Raw genomic sequence first — 20,123 nt, 5'->3', positions numbered from 1 at the left:
CACTGCCAAGCCAAGTGGCATGCGGTTGGGTCCCCATGCATCCTTCATGAGCAGTCTGTGACACTTCACTGCAAAGACTCTAGGGCTAGGCTGGCCAGCCCCTGCTGTGCTCTGGCTCTCGGGCTGGGCGGCTGCTGACATTCCCCTCCCTCCCCACCCAGGTCAGAAGGTTGGAGGAGCGGCAGCGGGCCCTGCCACGTGGGATGAGGGCTGGTGCCTCCCCTCAGTGAGGCTGCTCTGCAGGGACCACACAGCCCATTTTTGCTGCAGGTTAGTCTGTGTTCTGATGCTACCGTGGGGGACCTTCTACCTTCCCAGCCTCCCTCCCATGAGGTCTGCCACTGCCATACCTGCCTGTGCCTCTTGACAGGCTCAGTGAGGTGTCAGGACACACAGGTGTCCTCAGGAGTTCCCCACATGGCCCTGGCCTTCCGTTTCTCCATCTATAAATGGGGCCAACACCACACAGCACCAGCTAGAGCACGAGCTGAAGGGGCTTGTGTGCAGGTGGATGGCGCAGACAGGTAGGAGCCCTGAGGCAGGGTCAAGGGGACTTCTGCCTAACCTGCAGGTTCGCACAACAGAAAGCACAGCCAGACAAGGTCGAGGCCTGGGTTTGACTTTGCGGGGGACTCAGTGTGGCTGTTCGTACCCGCCTTGCGGGAGTGGGGCTGTGGGGCTTCTCCAGGGGTGGCATCTGCCCTGGGATCAGCATCTCCTTCTCCCCAAGCCAGGGCTCTCCAAGAGCCTCCTGGGCAAAGGGGACTCAGGATTATCAGGGGTCGCTCTGTCCCTGGGGGCCAGGCCAACAGCTCAGGCTCCAGAAAGCTGGTGGCTCCAGCAAGCTGATGGCTCCAGCCTGGGCTGACTTATCAAGTTAGGAAAGAACAAACTCCAGCAGGAAAGAAAAATCTTCTGCGTGGAGGAGCATTCCACAAAAGGCGCCTGACTTTCTCTGCACTTGCCCCTCATTAACATTCCGCAGACAGCATTAATGACTTCATAACACTAACCAGGCTGAATGGACGGCATCGATTCGGGCTGCCCGCATTCAGCAAGCAGCAAGCGATGCTTCTCCAGGCCGCACACAGGCTGGGTCCCCAGCCCCCGGCCACGCCCACCTGCCCGTTAGCATGCGCAGAAAGCCCCCATTTGCGTGGAGACAATGGTCTCAGCCCTGAATCCAGAGCTGTGGGGGCACTGGGCATTGGTTGGCACAATCGCCCTTTGTGCCGGCTCCAGCAGGCAGGCGGGAGCACGTCCCAGGGGCTCACTGAGATGTGGTCGGGTCCCAGCCCAATCCTGATGGCATCTAAGTCCTGGGGAGCCTGGTGCCCAGTGGAGTGGGAGCCTGGACTTGGTCTTGCCTGGTGACTTCCACATGGGATGCCCAGGAAAGCCCCAAGGGGCAGGGAACACCACCCAGCCTCCTGCCAAGGAGGTGGGGATGCAGGTGAGCCATCCTGAATGAACTGGAGCTTGGCGGGCTGGGCTGGTGCCTGCGAGCACAAAGGGTTGCGAACACTGTGGGTTTGTCCCCTCTCTGCCATGCATAAGATGTGACAGCATCCTTACAACTTCTGGTAAGCTGGGACATTCGGGTTGGTCCCAGGCACTGGGAAGAGGTCCGAGAGGGAGAGATGGATGCAGAAATGACCAAAGGGTAAAGGGACGGCTGCTGAGGAGGGAATGGATCATATTACTTGGATGGCTGAGCACACACACAGCAGGTGACCTGTGGTGATGCCAGGGCATCAGCTCTTGGCCTCCCCACACCTCCTCTGCCAGGCATAGAACCCTGGCCACTTGGCACAACTGAGGCAGGGCCTGGCTTCCAACAGCCCAGAGTCTGGAACAGTGGGGTCCAGCCTCCAAGGGACTTGGCCACATGGAGCCCTCCCATGGGGCATGGAAGGCAGAGAGAGTGGGGAGCAGTCCCTCCAGGGTGGGGTCAAGCCTCCTTAGAGGGACATGCCTTGGAATCATGGAAGAAGGGGGCTGAGACTTCAAGGAGCAGAAACCGGGTCAGCAGAGACAAAGTGAGAAGAACCAATGCAAGGCCCACGTGCGTGATGTCTGTCTGGACAACAGCAAGCGGTCAAAGGGGAGTGGGCTTCAAATGCTGTGCTCCCCACCACCTGGAATGCTGTGCTCCCCCCACCACCTGGAAGATGGGGGCTCTCCCATGCTGGGAGGGCAAGGCCACTGTTTCACGTGGGGCCTAAACTAGTGCTTTCTGGCACCATGATAACCAAGTGTTTTCAAAACAGGTGCCCTTTTCCTCCAAGGGGGACCACGCCCTGGGACGGGGGCTTCTGCGAACATTTGCCAGGGCCTCTGCATTGGTGTTGCAGTGCAGCATCTGGCAAGCGCCATCTTTGTATCAGAACACAATCACCACTATGTCTGCCTCAGAGGAAGTAGCGAGCAGGGCCACAGATGGCACCTTTGCACGAGGTACTAGGGAGCAAACAGGCTTTGCTGTGTTTTCTCCTGGGAAGACAAGGTGCACGCCCCTGTCCTGGTGGCAGCACAGCTATCTCAAATACCCCACGCTGGGCTCAGAGGACAGAAAAAGCCAGAATCCTTCACATTTGGTTTTAAGAGAGCTGCTAGAGAATTTGGCAGTTTCGGATCACAGTCCCCAGAAGTGGGCACTGAAGTCACATGCAAGAGAAGTTGGAGCTCCCAGGGAGAAGTGGGGTCCCTTCCACCTCTCCTAACTCTCAAGGGCATCCATGGCATCCGTGGCCAGTGGGCAGGAGGTCTCCAGCCCCTCACACTCTGTAGAGCTACCCAGTTCACGGTCCCGCCCTATAAGATGTTTGTCTCAAAACTGGTCCCAAGATGACGGATGCATCACGTGTGCCTCCTGATGCAGCCAGGAGGCCAGGTCTGCCCTGGAGCAGTGTGGGGAGGCCAAGCGCTGATGCCCCAGCATCACCACAGGTCACCTGCTGTGTGTGTGCTCAGCCAGCTGCACTTCTGGGAACAGCAGAAGTTGGCAGGAGGCATGGGGCGGCCACAACCAGACACTGCTGTGTTCCTGCTGTGTGGCTGAAGCACATGGGCCCAGCCTCCAGGGCCTCACTCGTGGGAGCCACAACCGGGCACTGCTGTATTCCCGCCATGTGGCTGGAGCACACGAGCCCAGCCTCTAGGGCCTCGCTCTCCACATCTGTCAAAGAGCCACGCTTACGAGTTAGCGTGGGTAAAACCCCTCACCAGGGATGGAGGACATCTAAACCCTAGACAGGTCTGCCATCCAATCGTCAGGTCCCGCAGAAGGTAGCTTCATCCCAGCCCCCGCGGCAGGGGTGAGAGGAGGGACGCAGATCCGAGCCACACCATCACACACAGACTCGGGGCCCCTGGGCTGCATGAGAAGGGCCTGTCCTGTCAGGCCCCCACGTTTTACCCAGGCCTGGTGCTGCTCCTCCAGGGCCCCATCCCCAAACCCCTTACCTCTGGCGTCCCTGCCAGTGGGCCCAGAGGTCACCCTAGCCACTTTCCAACCACAGCCCGTGGGCTCGGCTGGGAGGAAGCCAGGCAGCTGGAATCAGGAACACAGCCTTCCCTCAGTACAGCCGGATGGAGCTGACCCACCTCATCACCTGCCCAGGCTTCCTCTCGCAACAGAAGGTGTGGCCAGCTCCTCCTTGGGAAGACTCTGAGGGGAAGGCAGCTGGAAGGTTTACAGAAGTTTCCAGAAGCTCCACCCTCTGTCTGTTCATACCTCGTTATCAGAGACCACAGCCCAAGGAAGAAACTCACTGGCTTGCTCGGACTCCCAAAAAAGGCAGTGACCTTCCCGGCCCTGGGGCCCACACCTGCTTGAGAGGTTCTCACCAGAACTGTCATAGCCGTCGACAGAGAAGTGGTCCAGCCTCCGCTCTTCTGGGGGGTCGCACGTGATATGGGGGACTGTGAGCATCTTCTCTCCAGGAGTCACCCCATTGTCTTTGTCCAGCTTGAACTTTTTTTTCTTTACCTAAAAAAAACAAGACAACAGATGAGCGGTTCCTGGACATCGTCTGCCAGGCCCTACGCTGGCCCCAGAGTGCCTGTGCAGCCGCCCCGAGCCCAGCCCCCGCCATATACACCCGGACAGGGACCTGAAGCCTGGGGCCAGCTCCAGTGTCTTCACACAGAGACAGGGCAGGGCTGCTGGGGGTCACATGGGGGGCTTGGCCCAGGTGCTGCCCTGTGAGCTTACGGCCTCGCTAACAGGACAGCAGGAAGCAGATAAACGTACGAGATGGTGCCAGTGGAGGTGGTAACGGGGGCTGTGACCAGTAGGGGTGAATGCATATCGGGGGAACAGGCTGGGGGCCAGCAGGGCATGAAGAGGGTGCCTGAAGTGAGGGAGCAGGCTGTGTGGAAATCTGGGGGAACATTCCAGCACAGGGAACAGTCAGCACGGAGGCTCCACTGGCAGCTGGAAACTGGGAAGGCCAGGTCTCTCCACAGAGGGGGTGGGCACGGGCCAGGAAGGGGAACCATGCCAGCGTCAGCCCCAACCCCTTATGACCCAGCCATGTCACAAGACTTCTGCCCAGCGCCTGCCAAACTCCACTGCCCTGTGACCTCCAGACCCCCTTCGCTGCACCCCTGCATCACCTCCCTCCCCTGCTGCTCCCCTCCCACCACCCACCACGCGCGGCCCCCTGCCCACTGCTCACCACCCACTGTGCCCCACGTGGAAAGCCCAACCCTGAGGCCCTCTGAAGAGCCTTCTTTCCAGCCCGTCCTGCTCCCAGAGCTCTATCTCTGGAGCTCTCATGCCCTGGCCCTGGAATGACCGGTCCTACATACCCCCAAGTCAGGGGACATTGGGATGGCAGGAACCTAGCATCGGGTGTATGGCCCAGTGTCCCGAACGATGCTGACTCCCTGACACAGGCTGTACCAAGCCAAATGCATGGTGAGATCCCAGCCTTGTGCTACAGCCCCCACGGCCTCCCCACCTGCTAGCAAGAAGGCCCTGCCCTGGTGGCAGGTGGGCTACTCACCACCACAGACTTCTTGGGTTTGGGGCTGGGTGACAGCAGAGTGTGGCTCCGGGGGGGCTTCCGGATGTAGATCTTCCAGGTGGAGGAGTCGGGGTTCTCGGCAGCATAGCACCTCCATGCGGTCTGAGGTCGGGCAGGGGGAGAGGCTGTCACCTGCTGAGCCACCCAGCGGGGGCCCTTATGGAAGCTACAGCTCCCCCTCCCTGTTCCCCAGGCCTGGCCCCTCCCCTCTGGGTGGCAGGGTCTGGGACCTCAGAGTCACAGGCTTGACATGGTCCCAGCTCCCAGACCCTCTGCCCAGGCAGCCTGGCTTGGTCCCTTGCTGCGCCAGGCAGCTCACCGCCTCATGGACTAATTGTTACCCACAGCTGGGACACCACAGAGGTCTTTACCCGCCCCGAGCCAGCCTTGAGCCAAAGGCGAGACTCGCAAAGGTGGGCAGGTCGCACATCATCCCCAGGTGCCAGGGCACACAGCGTGCATAGGAGAGCAATGTGGAAATGGGCAACCAGTGGCCACACAGTGAGGAAGGGCTGAGAAAGAGGGGTCGCCCAGGACCTGCAGGTGCTGAGCAGGGGGCAGGGAGAGGCAGGATCCCTAGGGCTGGCAGGAGGTGAGGTCTCTCCCAGAGGCCTGTGCCACCTTGCAGTTGGGGGAGCCTCTGATGGCACATGGGTGCAGCTCTGAAGCCAGCATTTCAGAGAGACCCCATGGCAGCACCACATGGGAAGGGTGGGAGGAGGTGACACTATCGGCAGGGGACCCCGCGGGGGAGCAGTTGTGCAGCGTCCAGATGGGCAGGAGGGGCTCCCAGGGCCTTGTATGAGGACATGTCCTGGTGGCCTTGTCATCACTGGCCACATAAGCCTGAGAGAGGGCCGAGTGGAGAATGTTCCCCCACACTGGTGGGCTCCTGGGTGATAGCCCCAGATAGACACAGCAGCTGGCGAGGGGCACCTGCAGCCCTCACTCCCATCCAGCACCCAGGGACAGGCAGGCGAGGGCACAAGCCCAGCCTTCCAAGGCCCGAGTGTTACACACGCAGGCTGAGCACTCCACGTGGTCCCCCAACCGTGGCAAACCCCACGACCCCTGCCCTTCTCCTGTGCACACCTGCCACCTGGGCCCCTACTCCAGTCCTCACACAGTGTGTGCAGCTTACGAGGGAGCCCCCTTTCACAGGACCTGTGGTTCCCAGGGAGTGGGACCAGGAATCCAATGTGGTCCCCTGCCAGGCGTGGGCGGCCAGCATGCTCATGCTGGGACCAAGGCGGGTTTACGGGCCTGATTTACGGTCTCCCAGGAAGGAGAAACTGTGAAGCCATAAAACCAGGCTAAGGGTGGGAGCACACAGCCCCCCCGATGGCTGAGCCAGGAGTGCAGGAGGACTGCGACTGGCCCCTGACAGCCTGGGCCTTGCCTGGGGCAGCGAGCTCAGGAGGACTGCATGGGGGGACGCCAGCCAGCGGGGGCTGCCCAGGTCCTGGGCCTTCCTGGGGGACATCAGGCCCAGTGTGCCCAGAGGAACTGACACTGCTCCCAGCCACTGCACTGGGCGGAGGCCCTATCCCCAGCGGGCACTTGTCATTCAACCCGGCAATGCCCACCCTCTGGGCACCTCAGCGGCTGTTCCTCAGGGCAGCCCTGGCCCTGCAGTGGCCAACAAGAGAGACCCACAGGGACGCAATTCTCAAGTGACTCCTGTGCCAAGTCCTTGCTTATGTTAACAGAGCAGTCCCATTCTCTGGTGGGTCCTGGAGAGCCTGGAGTGACAGAGCCAGAGCCCAGCATCCCAGAGCTTGGTACTGCCTGCCTCCCCACCCGCCTCCAGAACCTTCCTGCCCCTGTTGCTCCAGGGCTCTGCCTTTCCCAGCCCACTGGCCTTGTGAGCCCAGAGGGAGGCCCATGCCATCCATTGCCAGTCCTCACCTCCAGGCACCAGGGCCTCCCGAGCCCTGAGGGATGCCAGGCCCTCCAGAAGGCACCAACCACACAGCTGGGTCCTACCTCCCTTGGGGACAATCACCTGGCCACCCCACTCCCAGACTCAGCCCTCAGGTTGTTGTGCAATGGGAGGGAGAACGGGAGCGCAAGGGAGCCTCAGAGCCAACCACGTCCACTCCTGGCATGGCCACGGCCGTGCCTCCTCTCCAGCCCACAGGGCATGGCCCTTGATGGGAGCAGCTTTGGAGGAAGACAGGCTCCAATGCCCCTTGCTCACCCCATCACCACAACAGCCAAGGCTTCCACAAGCAGAGTACGCCCCACAGACCAGCCAGGCTGATGCAGGGGCCAATGATGGTTCTGACAGGTGGCCGTGAGGGCTGGATGCAACAATAACAGTGACCAAAATGACAGTGACCAGGGCCTTGCAGGCACCGCACCTGAATGAGTGAGGCTGCCGCCGGGATCTGCCGGTTGAAGTGCTTCTGCCTCTGCTTCTGCTGCACCTTCAGGGCAAACCCCGAGCCAAGAATCCCCTGGGAAGGAATGGACAGGAGGCTCCCGTCCACACAGGCCACTGCCAGCTGGGTGCAGCCTCAGGACGTGGTTACCGGCCACCGTTGTGGGAAGGCCAGGTATGGTCAGTGCTGGAAGCCCCCCCAAGTCCCACCTCGGGCCCAGCCTGCCTGTCCTGGGCCAGCATGGGGGGCAGAACTTATACCCCAGGGCTTATCCAGCAAGGGGCCCAGTCCCATGGGGCAGGGCTGCAGCCGCTCTAACCCATTCCCAGGGACCATTCTGGGGACCAGGTGGGCTGGTCCATCTGTATGTGCCCAGGAAGGGGTCATACTGGGCACTGGGATGGGGGTCGCAAGTGAGAAGGCAGTCCTCAGCTGAGGAGGACCCTGCTGCTGCCTCGCCCAAGGACGGTTGATGGGATGCAAAGGACTTACCCTGAAGCTAGGGAACTCCCTGTCTACAGAGGAGATCACGTGGTGCACGTGCATATGTGACGCACACACACACACAATAGACATGCACACTAACACACACACACTGACACACACACACACACAAACACACACTAACCCACCCACTAACACACACAAAAACACGCTAACACACAAACACTAACACAGTAACCCACACTAACACACACCAACATACACTAACCCACACACAAACACACACAAACACACACAAATACACACTAACAAACACACACTAACACACACTAACACAAACACATACACACACTAACACACAAACACACACACTAACCCACATACTAACACACACTAACATACACACACGAACACAAACTCTTACACACACTAACACACACACTAACACAGAAACACAAACACTAACACAAACCCACACACTCACACACACACACACACAAACATACACTAAACATACACTAAAACCACACTAACCCACACTAACACACAAACACTAACACACACTAACACACACTAACACAAACACATACTAACACACACTAACACATGTCTACATGTCATGTGCACACACATATACAGCACATAGATGTATAGGATACATACCTGTGACACACAGATACATAAATACACATATGCAAACATACTGATATACATGTATAATGCATACATGTGCACACAACACAGCACACATACTAAATACAACATATGCACATACAATATGTATACACAGTATGCACGCACATATACAGTACATACACACCCATGTTATACATATACACATACCCATAGTATACAGGTAACATAAAATTATACACACACAACACAAACACATATGCACATATGCACATAACACACACACCCACATACGGGCATTGTGAACTAGACACATCACCTTACAATCTGTGGTTTCTGGAAAGGACATGGAACAAAACCCCCCAGCCACAGCGTGGAAGTGCCCTCTCCAGACACAAGATTCTGCCTCCATGGGGCGTGGTAGCAGCATTGCCCACCCACCCAGGGCCGAGTGAGCAGGCCTGCCCCACACTGCGCCCATGCACAGCCACTCCAGGCTGCCTCCCACACTGCCTGCAAGGACCCCAGTGGGGACTGCAAACGGGAAGTCTGCATCCAGGGCCCCAGGGAGGGCAGGTGGGGCTCTGGAGTATGGCACCTTCTAGAAGGGAAGCACCCTCTCGGTTCTGAACGTAAGCGGGTCTGCTCACAGGGAGGGGCGTGCAGCCACCCCAGGACCCCAGCTGTCAAAGGAGCTGGGGAAAACGCACCCATGGGGCACCTACCGCTGGGAGCGCAAAGAAGGAGATGGCAAAGACGGAGAAGCAGGAGGCGATGGTCTTCCCGACCCATGTCTGGGGCACCTTGTCCCCGTAGCCGATGGTGGTGACTGTGACCTGCAGGGAGAGGGACAGTGGTCAGCCACGGATGGGACTGGAGCCTCGGGAGGGCCAACTGCCTAACCCAAACCCACCACTCTGATGAGCGGAGAAGCCGGCAAGAGACCCTGACCACCAGGACGACCCCGTGTGACTCGGCGAAAGCACCAGGAACAGAGCCGCGGGATGGCGCATGTCTCCCAGGCTCTCGGGGTCACACACAAGGTATGTCGCACCAGCACATGCAAGGAGCCCAGCACCCACGAAGGGCCAGGCCTGCTGGCTGGGAACGTGGGCCTGGGAGCTCGCCCCACACCTGCTGTCTCATCTGCCTGCCTGTCCCCAGGAGGCTGGGCCCCTGGGCCACCGACGTTGCTGTGTGCCGGCCCCCAGGAGACCGGGAGCTCCCACTGAGGCTGGTCGTCAACAAAGAGCAGGGGCTGGGATGACGCGCTGCTTCCTGACGCCACTCCAGGGCACCAGATGTTTTATTTTCCTCTTTTCTGAGAGTACAAGATGCAGCTCAAGCCTTCTTCTTGGTGGGAGAGCCATCCGTCCAGGACGTGTGGTGGGACAATAGGAGGCTCCCTCCACCCTTTCCCCCGCGCTGGCATCTGAGGTTTGCTTCCTGGGGCTTCCAGTCTGAGCATGGAAATGTCATTCTGCAGGACTTAGGAGACTACCCTGGCTGGGCCTGGTCTGTGCAGGCTGCCTGCTGGGTTCTTCAGGAGCTGGCGCTGAGCCCAACAAGGAGACCCAGAGTGGCCCTGAGGCACAGCTCACCCTGTGGACACACAGGCTCATGCCTGGGCTCATCTGGACAGCAGGCATGGTGGCTGTGGCTGCGGGAGGTCTTTGCAGCCCTGCTCTGGGCACCACACTCAGGACAGCCCAGCATTTACCGGCTTGGGGCTTCTGGTCAAGGTCAAGTGATGGCCACCGCTTGCAGGCCCAGGAATGCCCCAGCTGGGAACCACATGGAGACGCCCACTGGATTTCCAGCCCTATGGGCCCAGCGCTGATGGCAGGAAGGCCTGAGGCCTGTTTAACACACTCTGATGGAAGGCAAGAACAAACCCCGGCCCACCTGAGCCCCCACGAGACCAGGGTCCCTGGGCCACCCCGTGGTTTCCACCAGCCACTGAGGAGGAGGGAGGGTGGGGAGAAACCCCATGGCCACCCCTGGGCAGGGGTGCACAGGCGCACACACGGACAGAGAGGCAGGTGCACACGGCTCACGCGACTGCCCAGAACTGCCACAGCAGGAGGCTCGGAGGCTCAGGTAGCAGAAGCGGCCACATTGCGGGAAACCAGGCTGTACCGATGAGCACGTTAACGAACAGTGACGAACGCCAGCCACCGCCGCCAGGCCACAGGGCGGGACAGGCCTCTGCTGAGCCCTGGCCGCCACCCAGGCCCCTGCCCCACTAGTGCCCTGACCGCACGTTCGCTTAAGGTCAGGATGCTTCCGCAGAGGCTGCTCACAGGCTACCTCCCACAACTGCACATGGAGCTCTCCCTGCAGCGCCACTGTCCTTAAGAGACACACACGTGCCCCCATGCCCCTGCCACACACACAATGTGCACAGGAAGCTGTTTACTGCCAGGCCCTTTCAGTGGACCACCCGGCTCTGTGTATGTGGGCGCGCACTCACAAGCGTGCCCCATGCAGAGATGGGATGTGCCACACGTGCACGTGTCTGTGCGTGTGCACACATACACACGGAAACACACGATGACCCGGTTAGCACACACACGTGTGTCACACAGATGACAAGGTCATGTAAAAAGGGAGCTGATCCCCATGTCCGAGCCTGACACTCTCAGGGCACATTCAGGTGCAGACACCTTGAACGCGCAGCGCGGGCACACAGAGCGCAGCCGGGTCCCTGCAGGGTGAAGCCAGGCCATGGGTGAGGCTGACAGTGGCAGGCAGAGAGGGGGGCCCTGGGGGAACCGGAGCCCCTCGTCTGCAGGGTGTCATCCCCAGAGGGCCTGCACCCACATGCACAGGCTGGGCTGCTGCTACCTTCCCCAGAGGGCCCAGGTGCACTGGGGTGGGGAGTTGCAGAGGCAGACACAGGGCTGCAAAGTGGGCGGGGCATCGGAGACCCTGTGCCAGTCCTGCCCTGGGGAGTGACTCCCACCTGGTGAGCTCTCAGCCCAAAGGGGCTCAGCCCAGGGTCCCAGCACATCCACTATTTATTAAGTCTATAGCAAGTCCAAGAAAGCACACACAGGTGGCCCAGAAACGGGCCTAGAAGGGCCTGGGCAGGGCAGGGACCCTGGCCTATCCTGGCCTTGAGCTCGGAGGGCCCCTGCAGCCTGGAGCAAGAGGGCTCCAGAGTCTGTCTAATCCAGATTTTTTGGGGGGACACTCACCCCCAAATCAGTATGAACATGCTGATTCCTACTTGCTCATCCAGCAACCTCCTATTCATCCCTCAGACCTGTGCCTGGGCTGGCGCAGCCCCTGCCAATGCCGTGAGGTAGTGCTCACCCCTCCACTCCGGGCTCTGCCTCCGCTCTGCAGAAGGGCCCCTCTCAGCACCGTCTGCCTGGCTGGCACGTGCAGCCCGAGACTTGAGGAGCAGCCCAGCGCAGGCCCAAGTCCCACCCCGCCTGGACATCCTCCTAGCACTGGGCCCGGGAGGACAAGGTCAGGCTGAAGAAAGCGGGGGTGGTGGGGTGTGGCAGACCAGTGCCCAAGGTGGGGGTCAGGTACGAGAAGCAGGGTTGAAGGGCTGCGTCCAGGACAGGGCCGTCTGTGTTCCCCGGGCAAATGTGCGCTGATGATCCGCTGGGGCTGGGCTCAGGGACGGTAGCACTCTCTATGGTTGGGGGGCACTAACGGGCACTCCTGCTCCCACCCAAGCATAAGCAGTGGGACGTTGCTCTTCACACACAGGCCCGGGACAGGCGTGGGGATCCCCGTCCTCTGGGGAGCCAGGCTTTCTGGAGATTTGCAAAAATGCATATTTTTCTTTCGATAATATTTGTTTTGGAAAATATAGAAATTTTTCATAACATTATTTATGAAAATGTAATGGGTCTATTATTTTAATAAATTAATATGGAATTGTTTTTACATGTCTCCACTGTATTAAATATTGATGGCACAATGCCCACGAACCAGGCTTCTCCGTCAGGGGCACCAAGGGGCCCTGAGACCAAGAGGCCTGGGCACGGCTGCCTCCCGAGGCAGCCGGGGACAAACCCAAGATAGGCTGAGAGGCAGGAATTGGCCTGAGGGGGGCTGGGCGGCAAGCAGTTGGGGGAGGCCAGTGGGGAGCTCCTGCCTTGCGTGCCAAGTGTAAGGGGCGCCGGCAAACCCAGGCATCAAGACAAATGGCACGGGCTGGCGTATTAAACGTCGTTTTAATAACAACATTAAATTATTTTAATATATTTTAAAATCATTACTTTTTAAATGAAAATACCATATTTTGATTTATTTAAAAATCTAATACAGAAACTGCATGATGAAGGTGGAATGGAGTGGGGCTGGCCTGGAAGTCAGAGTGGAGTTGGGGTCAGGTGAGCAGGTGACGTGGCCACCTGCTCGGGTAAGGACACCCGAGACCACCTTCCAAACCTGCCCCCAAACAGACGAGAGCTGCTGAGGGTGGGGGCGTCACCTCCTGGGGCTGAGCTGGGTGCACGTGGGCTCCTGCTGGCTGGCTGGGTGGTCAGTAGAAGGCAGGGGTGCCCCAAGCGGGAGAGAAAGGCCAGCCCCAGAAGTGCCCCTGGGTGTCTGCCCACCGTGGAGAGCACACATACAGCAGGACGCAGCTCCAGGACCCCACCTTCGCCTGGTCTGCCCGTCTGCCCAGACCCGGCCCCAGACCCTCATCCTCAAGTTAACAAGGAAACGGCCCCTCCCTGCAGACCTGTTTGTTTTTCCTGCATTCAGACACAGGCAGCTCAGGAATGGGCTGTTTTATGGTCACCATGCTGGGGATTAGTCCCTGATGGCCCGCCACCTGGAATGCAGATCCACATGTCTGTCTCCTGGGCCGCGGCTCCTTGCCAGGGCACCAGCCACATGAGGCACACAAAGTCACGCCCATGGCAGGAACTGTGGGGGCGAGCGGGGAACGCACACCCCACTGGTCAGCGTGTTTCCCCCGCCCTCCTGCTGGCCTGTGCCTTCACTCCTGTGTGAAGGGGCGGGAGGCATGGGGAGCCTTCTAGTCCCCCCACGTTCCTCCCTGAGAAACACTGGGATTCTATTCCCTCCTTTCAGAAGTAGCCTCCTCAAGGCTGGCCTCGAGGGGAGGACAGAGGCCAGCCCAGAAACCTGAGCTCCAGCCGCATGCCAAGCCCTGGCTCCCAGAGCTCACTGGCCCCGGCTGGAAATGTGGTAGTCATTTGCCCAGAAGGAAGGGGTGGTCCTGGCTGGAGATGTGGTGGTCGTCTGTCCAGAGGAAGGGGTGGTCAAGAGCAGGAGGAGGGGGTAGCCCAGAGGTGTCACACCCCAGCTGGCACTCTCAGGTCAAGATCATCTATGGAGGAGGAAACTGAGGCTGGGCAGTCACTGTGCTGAGGGCTCCCCATTAGAAAGTGGCCAGGCAGACAGCCGGACCAAGGCCTGCAGGACCCACGCTCCCCGCTGTGGCCCCCCCGAAGGCAGAGATGGGCTAAGAGGCTGCTTCAGCCATTGCAGGCCCAGACCTTGCCCAGCCTCGAGAGCCCAGCCTGCCCGTGAGGAGGCACCTAAGGATGGAGTCAGGAGAATGCAGCACCCAAGCTCAGCCCCACAGCTCCAAGGAGGGCGGCAGGGGCTCCGGGACATCCCATGCGGCCACAGCCATTCCCAGGTCACTGTGCTGGGGCCCCAGCCATGAGGAGGCCCCTGGCTCTTCATGGAGGCTCTGGGCCAAGGGCGCCCTCCCAGGCCTGCTCCCCTCTCCAGGGCCTGGAAGGAAGCCCATGCAGGATCTCGCAGAGCTGGGCCCTTGGCCTCAGTGCCCCCAGTAGGCTGAGCACACAGAGGTCCAGGCAGGTGTCCCCTCTTGTGGCACGATGCCTGTCTCAGTGGTTCCAGGGGATGTGGGACAATGCCCTATGAGTGAGGGCCTCGGGCCCCACCTGGCACCCTCACCTTGCCTGGCAGTCCTGCGGCTGCCCTGCTGGGAAGGCTGGGCTGGCACCGTGGCTCTGAGTGTGGGGGGCAGTTGTCACCCTGTCCATCTGGCCTCAGGCAAAGCCCCAGCCTGTTCTGTGCCTCAGTTTCCCCCTCTCGAGAAGGTGCATGATCACAACACACTTCTCACGGGCTGCCTGCTGGGTGAGGGCTTGGCATGTGGCCAGTCTATCACTCACTCCTGGAATTTGTAAAGTGCTTTGGTGCCCCTTGCAGACTTAGAGACCCAGTCTAGAGCCTGTCTAGAGCCTTCTGGGCCTCTGCTAGCTGGTGGGCTCCCCCCCATGCAGGGCTCAGAGACATGCACTCCTCAGGACAGGGCAGGACAGGGCAGGACAGGGCCCCACTGACCTGGGTGACACTACAGAGGGCAGGGCCAACGAAGGTGGAGGAGAGGGGCCTAGGGGGGTGGCCTGGGAAAGGGGGAGCCGTGGACAGAGGGAGGCCCCTGGGTGGGGGGCAGGACTGTCTCTGGGACAGAGAAGGGTGGGGCCAGCGGTCCTGGGGCTCTAACAGGCCAGGCACTCACATTCCAAGGGGACGCCCAGCCCCCGTGGGGCCGCCCTGGAGACTCCGGCCTGTCTCTCAGGAAGAGCCATAAAGGGGCTGACGCCACCAGGTGGGGGTGGGGGAACAAGCCAGCAGGCTGGCAAACTCTCAGGGTAAAAGCAAAAGCAGACACACACCCCAAAATAAACCTGCTTCCCTTCAGCAGGAGAAAGTAAATAAACGAACACCAATTCACGAGGGCCAGGCCTCCCCATCACATGGAGTCCTCTCCTCACTCACGAAGCCCGGAGCCCCACACACGGGCTGGTGGTGAAACCGTCAACACCCCCATGGCACCCAGGCCCCAGGCCGCGTCTTCCCCGAGGTACAGCCAGGCTCAGCGCCCTGCCGGAAGGTGGCCCAGGTGACTGTGTCTTGAGGTCTCAGCTCAGCTGTCACTTCCTCAGGGAGGCCTCCCTGCTCCTGGGCCGAAACAGTCCTGCAGGGACACCCCAGCGGTGCTTCCCATGGCCACCTGTGAACCACCACAGGCCAGCCCCAGCTCACACCATGCTTCTCGCTCCTGACTGTGAGAGAGAGAGCAAGACAGGGCTGCCCGAACCCCTGCCGGTGCCTGGCACACAGCAGGACCGCAAACCACACGCCTCAACAGTGAGTCCACAAACGGAGACCCAGCCTCACCAGGAGGCCCTTTCGGTCCAGGGAAAGTCTCCGCAGCAGAGGGATGGGTTGCAGCCTCTGGGATTACAGTCCTCAGCAGCCCTTGCAGCGGGCCCCGCATTGGCCCTGGGAGACGGACTGCTGTCTCCCATGTGCAGATGGAGAAACTGAGGCACACAGCAGGTGCGTACTCTGCCTCTGTCCCCAGGCCCACTCAGCAGGGCAGCTGAACTCGTTCCCCTTTGCATGGAACTCCAGGAGGAGGAAGAACGCTGACCCAGGGGCTCGGTGGGTGGCCAGGTCCTGCCGCCCCTCGGCCCACGGCGCCTTGGCTTCCCCAGCTCTTCCTGACACCACCCCTCCCGCTGGGCAGTGCCAACAGGGCTTGCCTGTGACTGCCTGGGAGGCCCTGCCCTCACGTACACCCCTGCACCAGCCCCCAGCCCCTTCTGGCCTTGCCCCGCCAGGGTGCAGCGTTGCCAGGGAGGCGGGAATTTCTGGAGGCTCCAGGTGAGGAGAGAGTGAACAGCAGGCAGTCAGACTCGACTTCAAAAGGCGGCTGAAATGTAGGAATGGGGTTCCAGCTTCTTTACTTTCAATTCTAAATTTAGGTGCAGAGGGGCAAACACAGCCCGGCAGCCTCCTGTTTGTAGAGACCCCTGGGCGCTGAACAGAGGAGCCCGTGTTTGCAAAAACTGCTTCTCCCTCCACTCAAACTTTAACACAAACAAACGCATTTTGTTCCAAGGGCAAAGAAAAGTCTTAAATTCTCCCCAAATGCCTTGGCAGCCAGGGCAGGCGCCACACTCAGGGGATCTGAGAGTTCTCACATCCAAGTTGCGTATCCCCACCCCGGCGAAGGGGACAGGAGGGGACACTCAACCACTGAGCCGGCGCCTTCGCTGGACAGCTGTGGAAACTGGTGGCAGACAAGGGGAGGGACCTTCCCAGGAAGTCCACCTGGGCCACCCACTGTCCTAGGCTGGACTGCATCCCCCCTAATTCATATTCACCTGGACCCACAGAATGCGATATTTGGAAATAGGCTCTTTGAAGATTCAATCAAGATGAGCTCCTCCTGGATCAGCTGGGTGGACCCTAAAGCCAACAGCAAGTGTCCTCAGGAGAGACAGGGCCTGACACAGAGGAAAGAGGCGGCCGCACACCGGGCACGCCTGGAGTCTCCAGCCACGGGGAGAGGAGAGGAAATTTCTCCCTGAGCTTTCGGAGGGGCAGGCCCTGTGCACACCTCGCTTCGGGCTCTGGCCTCTAGAGCTCGTGAGTTTCTGTTGCTCTGGGCCCAGCAGTTCGCGGACTTTGTTGTGGCAGCTCCAGCACCCTCTCAGGGTGTGTCTGAGGGGTGAGGAGTCCACAGAGTCCAGGCAAGGTCTGGGGCAGATGCAGCATGATGATCAGAATGGCCTGGCCTCCAGGAAGCCACCTCCCACCCAGTAAGGGCCTGTGGCAGCCCCGACGGATGGACGGACATGGAGCAGGCCTGGCTGCCTGGCTGGCGAAGGCGTACCTCACTCCCCGGTGGGGTGAAGGAAGCAGGACAAAGGAGCTAAAAGAAAACAACTGCTCAGGGTGCAGTTGCAAATTGGCAAAACTGGCTTAAAAGCCCCCATCTGGGCTGCTGCCCCTTTTTGCGTTTCTCAAGTTCTGTTTGTCCGAGAAATGCCAGGAACACAGCCCATAACTCAGGCCTCAGGGGCCGCTCCCCCCGGACAGCTGCAGGGCAGCTGAATGGGAGCTGTTTGCCCCACAGCCCTGGGCGGCGGGGGGCCCAGAGCGACCAGGGGCGCGGGGCCCGGCGGGAACAATGGCCAGGCCAGGGCGCGCGATGGCTGAGGCTCGGGCTGCAGCTGACGGTGCGGGCCGGGGCACTGATGCCAAGCCGGGCACAAAGGGGCCGTGTTCCCGGCCAGCGGGCGGATGTTTGCACAGGTGTGGGAGTGGGAGTGCCGCTCTGCCGCGGGCTGGGGGGCTGGGGAGTAGCGTCCGCTGCCCACAGCTCCAGTGGGCGGCCGGGAAGGCAGGCAGGGCAGCAGCGAAGGCTGGGCACTGCTTATCAGCCGTGCCGGGGCCAGTACCCACTGGCTTTTGCTGCACTGCCAGCTCCTCACTGCCCACCTTGCCACCAGCCTCCCGGGAACTCTCCTGGCTCTGGGCAGTCCATCCCCCGAGCACGCCCTACCCATCCACACTCACTGCAGGCAGGCTCCCGCCGGGGGGCTGGGCCCTGCTGCCCAAACCTGCTCAGGCCTGCCACACTGGGGCCTTCGGGGACACAGGCCCCCAGGAAGGCGGGAAGAGGCCGAAAGTGGGGCCTGCCCCAACCCAGGAGCTGTGTCAGCATGCCCCTGCCGTCCCTGAGCATTGCGGCACTTTGGAAGCTTCCAGAAAACCTGCTGACTTGGCCTACGTCAGGAGCCACTGCTGAGTGTCTGGCCTCACGGGGGAAGCGGCGGTGGGGGGGAGGGAGGAGGCACAGCAATCGCAGGGACACGTGCCTGCCTGGGGAGCCACCGGGAGGCTTCTCACCCCACCCAGATATGCTCTGATGGTGGTGGGGGGTCCCGAGAGCCAGCAAGTCCAGTCCTTTCTGGAAGGAGGATTCGGGGCAGACGGACTGGGTCCTGGCACCACCACGTGTTTCCTAAGGCTGCCCTGCCCGCCCCCACCTCCAGCCCCTGTGCGGCCCCCAGGCCTTGGCTCCCACCCTGTGTGGGCTTCGACGGCCTCCTCCCCAGCCCCCAGCCCCTGTTGCTACCACGATTCCATCTAACCTGTTATCGGACTGAGTGAGCCCGGAGGTCAGTAGACAAGGGCAGACGCGGGGGCAGGCCTGTGGCGGCAGAGTAGGGGTCACCCCGTCACCTCGGCACTTGGGCTTCTCGGTCCCCACCCAGGGCCACTCCCCAAGGTGTGATGGTGCCACCCTGGGCCTTAGTGGCCTGTGGACGGCCCACCCGGCCCTGCGGCTGTGCGGGGAGATGGGATGGAGTCACTCCCTCCCTGCACTCTGGCCTCCAGCCAGCTACTCCCCTCGGGGTAGCCACGTGTTCCCCCTAGAAGCAGCCCTTGAGCTCCACGCATATATAAACGCCGGCTTTCACTGGAGGATTTGAAGGCAGCCACCAGCTCCCAGAGGGACACTGGCAAGCTAGGCCTGCCCCTAAAAATGCCTCAGCCAGCGTCCTCTGAGCCATGAGAAACTGCTGCTGGGTCCACAGGCCAGTGACTCGGGACTTGGGGAGCCTGCAGCTCGGAGGGCGCGCCCTGATTCCTGCAGCTGCCTCCTCTTCGGAACATCTCCCTCTCCCACGTGCAAGCCTGAGTCCCTCGAGGAAGCCCCCACAGACACAGCCCAAGACACCCTGCCCCACCCCTCCTGCACAGCCTCTCCGAGCTTCGGGTGGCTTGGTGTTCCAGTGTGGGATCTGCCTGCTGCACACCCGCTTCCCCAAGGCTCCTGGGCTGCTCTAAGTGGCTGGAACCCACCTTCACAGCCAGGGGCAGCCTCTGGGCCCACAGGCCGGGTCCCTGCTTCCCTAGGCCCAGCTGCACCTATGTCGCCGCTGCCCAGGCCCGGCTCCAGAACTTGCAGGCCCAGCATTCACTGGAAACACGGGGGCTCTCTGATCTCTGCTGGGGTCTCTTGAGCCATCATGGTCTTTCCTGTTTGCTGTCTCATGTCTGGCTCCTTGGGGACAGGGGCACTTACAGGGCCTGTGTGGACCCTCAGAGACACGCGAGGTATGCATCTGACGCCGCTCTCCTTGGGCCCTGCCAGGGTGAGGGCCACTGTGGAGGCAGGGAATGGGCAACCTAGGACGATGGCGGGAGGCAGAGCCATGGGGGAGCCGAAACCGCTAAGCCCCCAACACACGCTCCAGTGACCCCTCCGATTTCCCTCTCAAATCTCAAGTTCAAAGATGAGACCGTTCAGAACTTCAAGATGGTGATGCCAAAGGACTCCACACTGAGCGTGGGGACCCGTGCCAGCGGCTCCAAGCACAGGTTTGTGGACAGAGGCCTGTGAGCGTGCAGGTGAGAAGCCCCTGCCAAGGCCCGAAGTCTCGAGACACCAGTGCCCTGATGTCCTGCCCACTCCTCAGCCTGAGCTGCCGCTGTCCCCATGCCTGGAAGCTTCCGACTTACCACCCCCCACCACAGCGCATCTGCGTAGCTGCCGAACTCCACGCGGCCTGACTCGTTCACCGCGTCCTTCTCAGCCAGGTACACAAAGTACGAGGAGAAGATGAGGCCCAGGAAGCCGATGTACAGGGTGGTTATCAGCTCCTAGGCCAGAAAACACACAGTGTCGGGCTCCAGGAACCGCAGGCTGGGAGCCTCCTGTGCAGACGCCTAAGGCAGCGAGTCCCAGCGATCACTGGGCGTCCTACGCCGCTCCAGCACGGTTCACATGCACAGGGCCGGCTTCAATATAACCCACTCCTCACAACTCCGGTAAGTGGCGGGTGGGGGTTAC

General features: G+C 60.7%; 1 protein-coding gene across 6 annotated transcripts in view; it reads right to left on the bottom strand.

Annotated features, from left to right (window-relative positions):
- KCNQ1 (potassium voltage-gated channel subfamily Q member 1) overlaps positions 1 to 20,123 on the bottom strand; it is a 402,294-nt gene that overhangs the window by 254,360 nt on the left and 127,811 nt on the right. For 3 of the 6 annotated variants that reach the window (XM_055355158.2, XM_004050446.5, XM_063710884.1), the window contains exons 6-10: positions 19,793 to 19,933; positions 9,220 to 9,330; positions 7,397 to 7,492; positions 5,013 to 5,135; positions 3,850 to 3,991 (exon numbers count right to left, since the gene is read on the bottom strand). In XM_055355158.2, the coding sequence (XP_055211133.1) occupies positions 3,850 to 3,991; positions 5,013 to 5,135; positions 7,397 to 7,492; positions 9,220 to 9,330; positions 19,793 to 19,933 (613 nt within the window). The remainder of the gene's footprint in view (positions 1 to 3,849; positions 3,992 to 5,012; positions 5,136 to 7,396; positions 7,493 to 9,219; positions 9,331 to 19,792; positions 19,934 to 20,123) is intronic. The other 3 variants (XM_055355159.2, XM_055355160.2, XM_031016269.3) reach the window with 1 other exon arrangement.

Source organism: Gorilla gorilla, chromosome 9 (assembly GCF_029281585.2).
Source record: "Gorilla gorilla gorilla isolate KB3781 chromosome 9, NHGRI_mGorGor1-v2.1_pri, whole genome shotgun sequence".
Taxonomy (NCBI): domain Eukaryota; kingdom Metazoa; phylum Chordata; class Mammalia; order Primates; family Hominidae; genus Gorilla; species Gorilla gorilla.
Note: the sequence above shows the minus strand (reverse complement) of the source record. Positions and strands in the feature narration are given on the sequence as shown.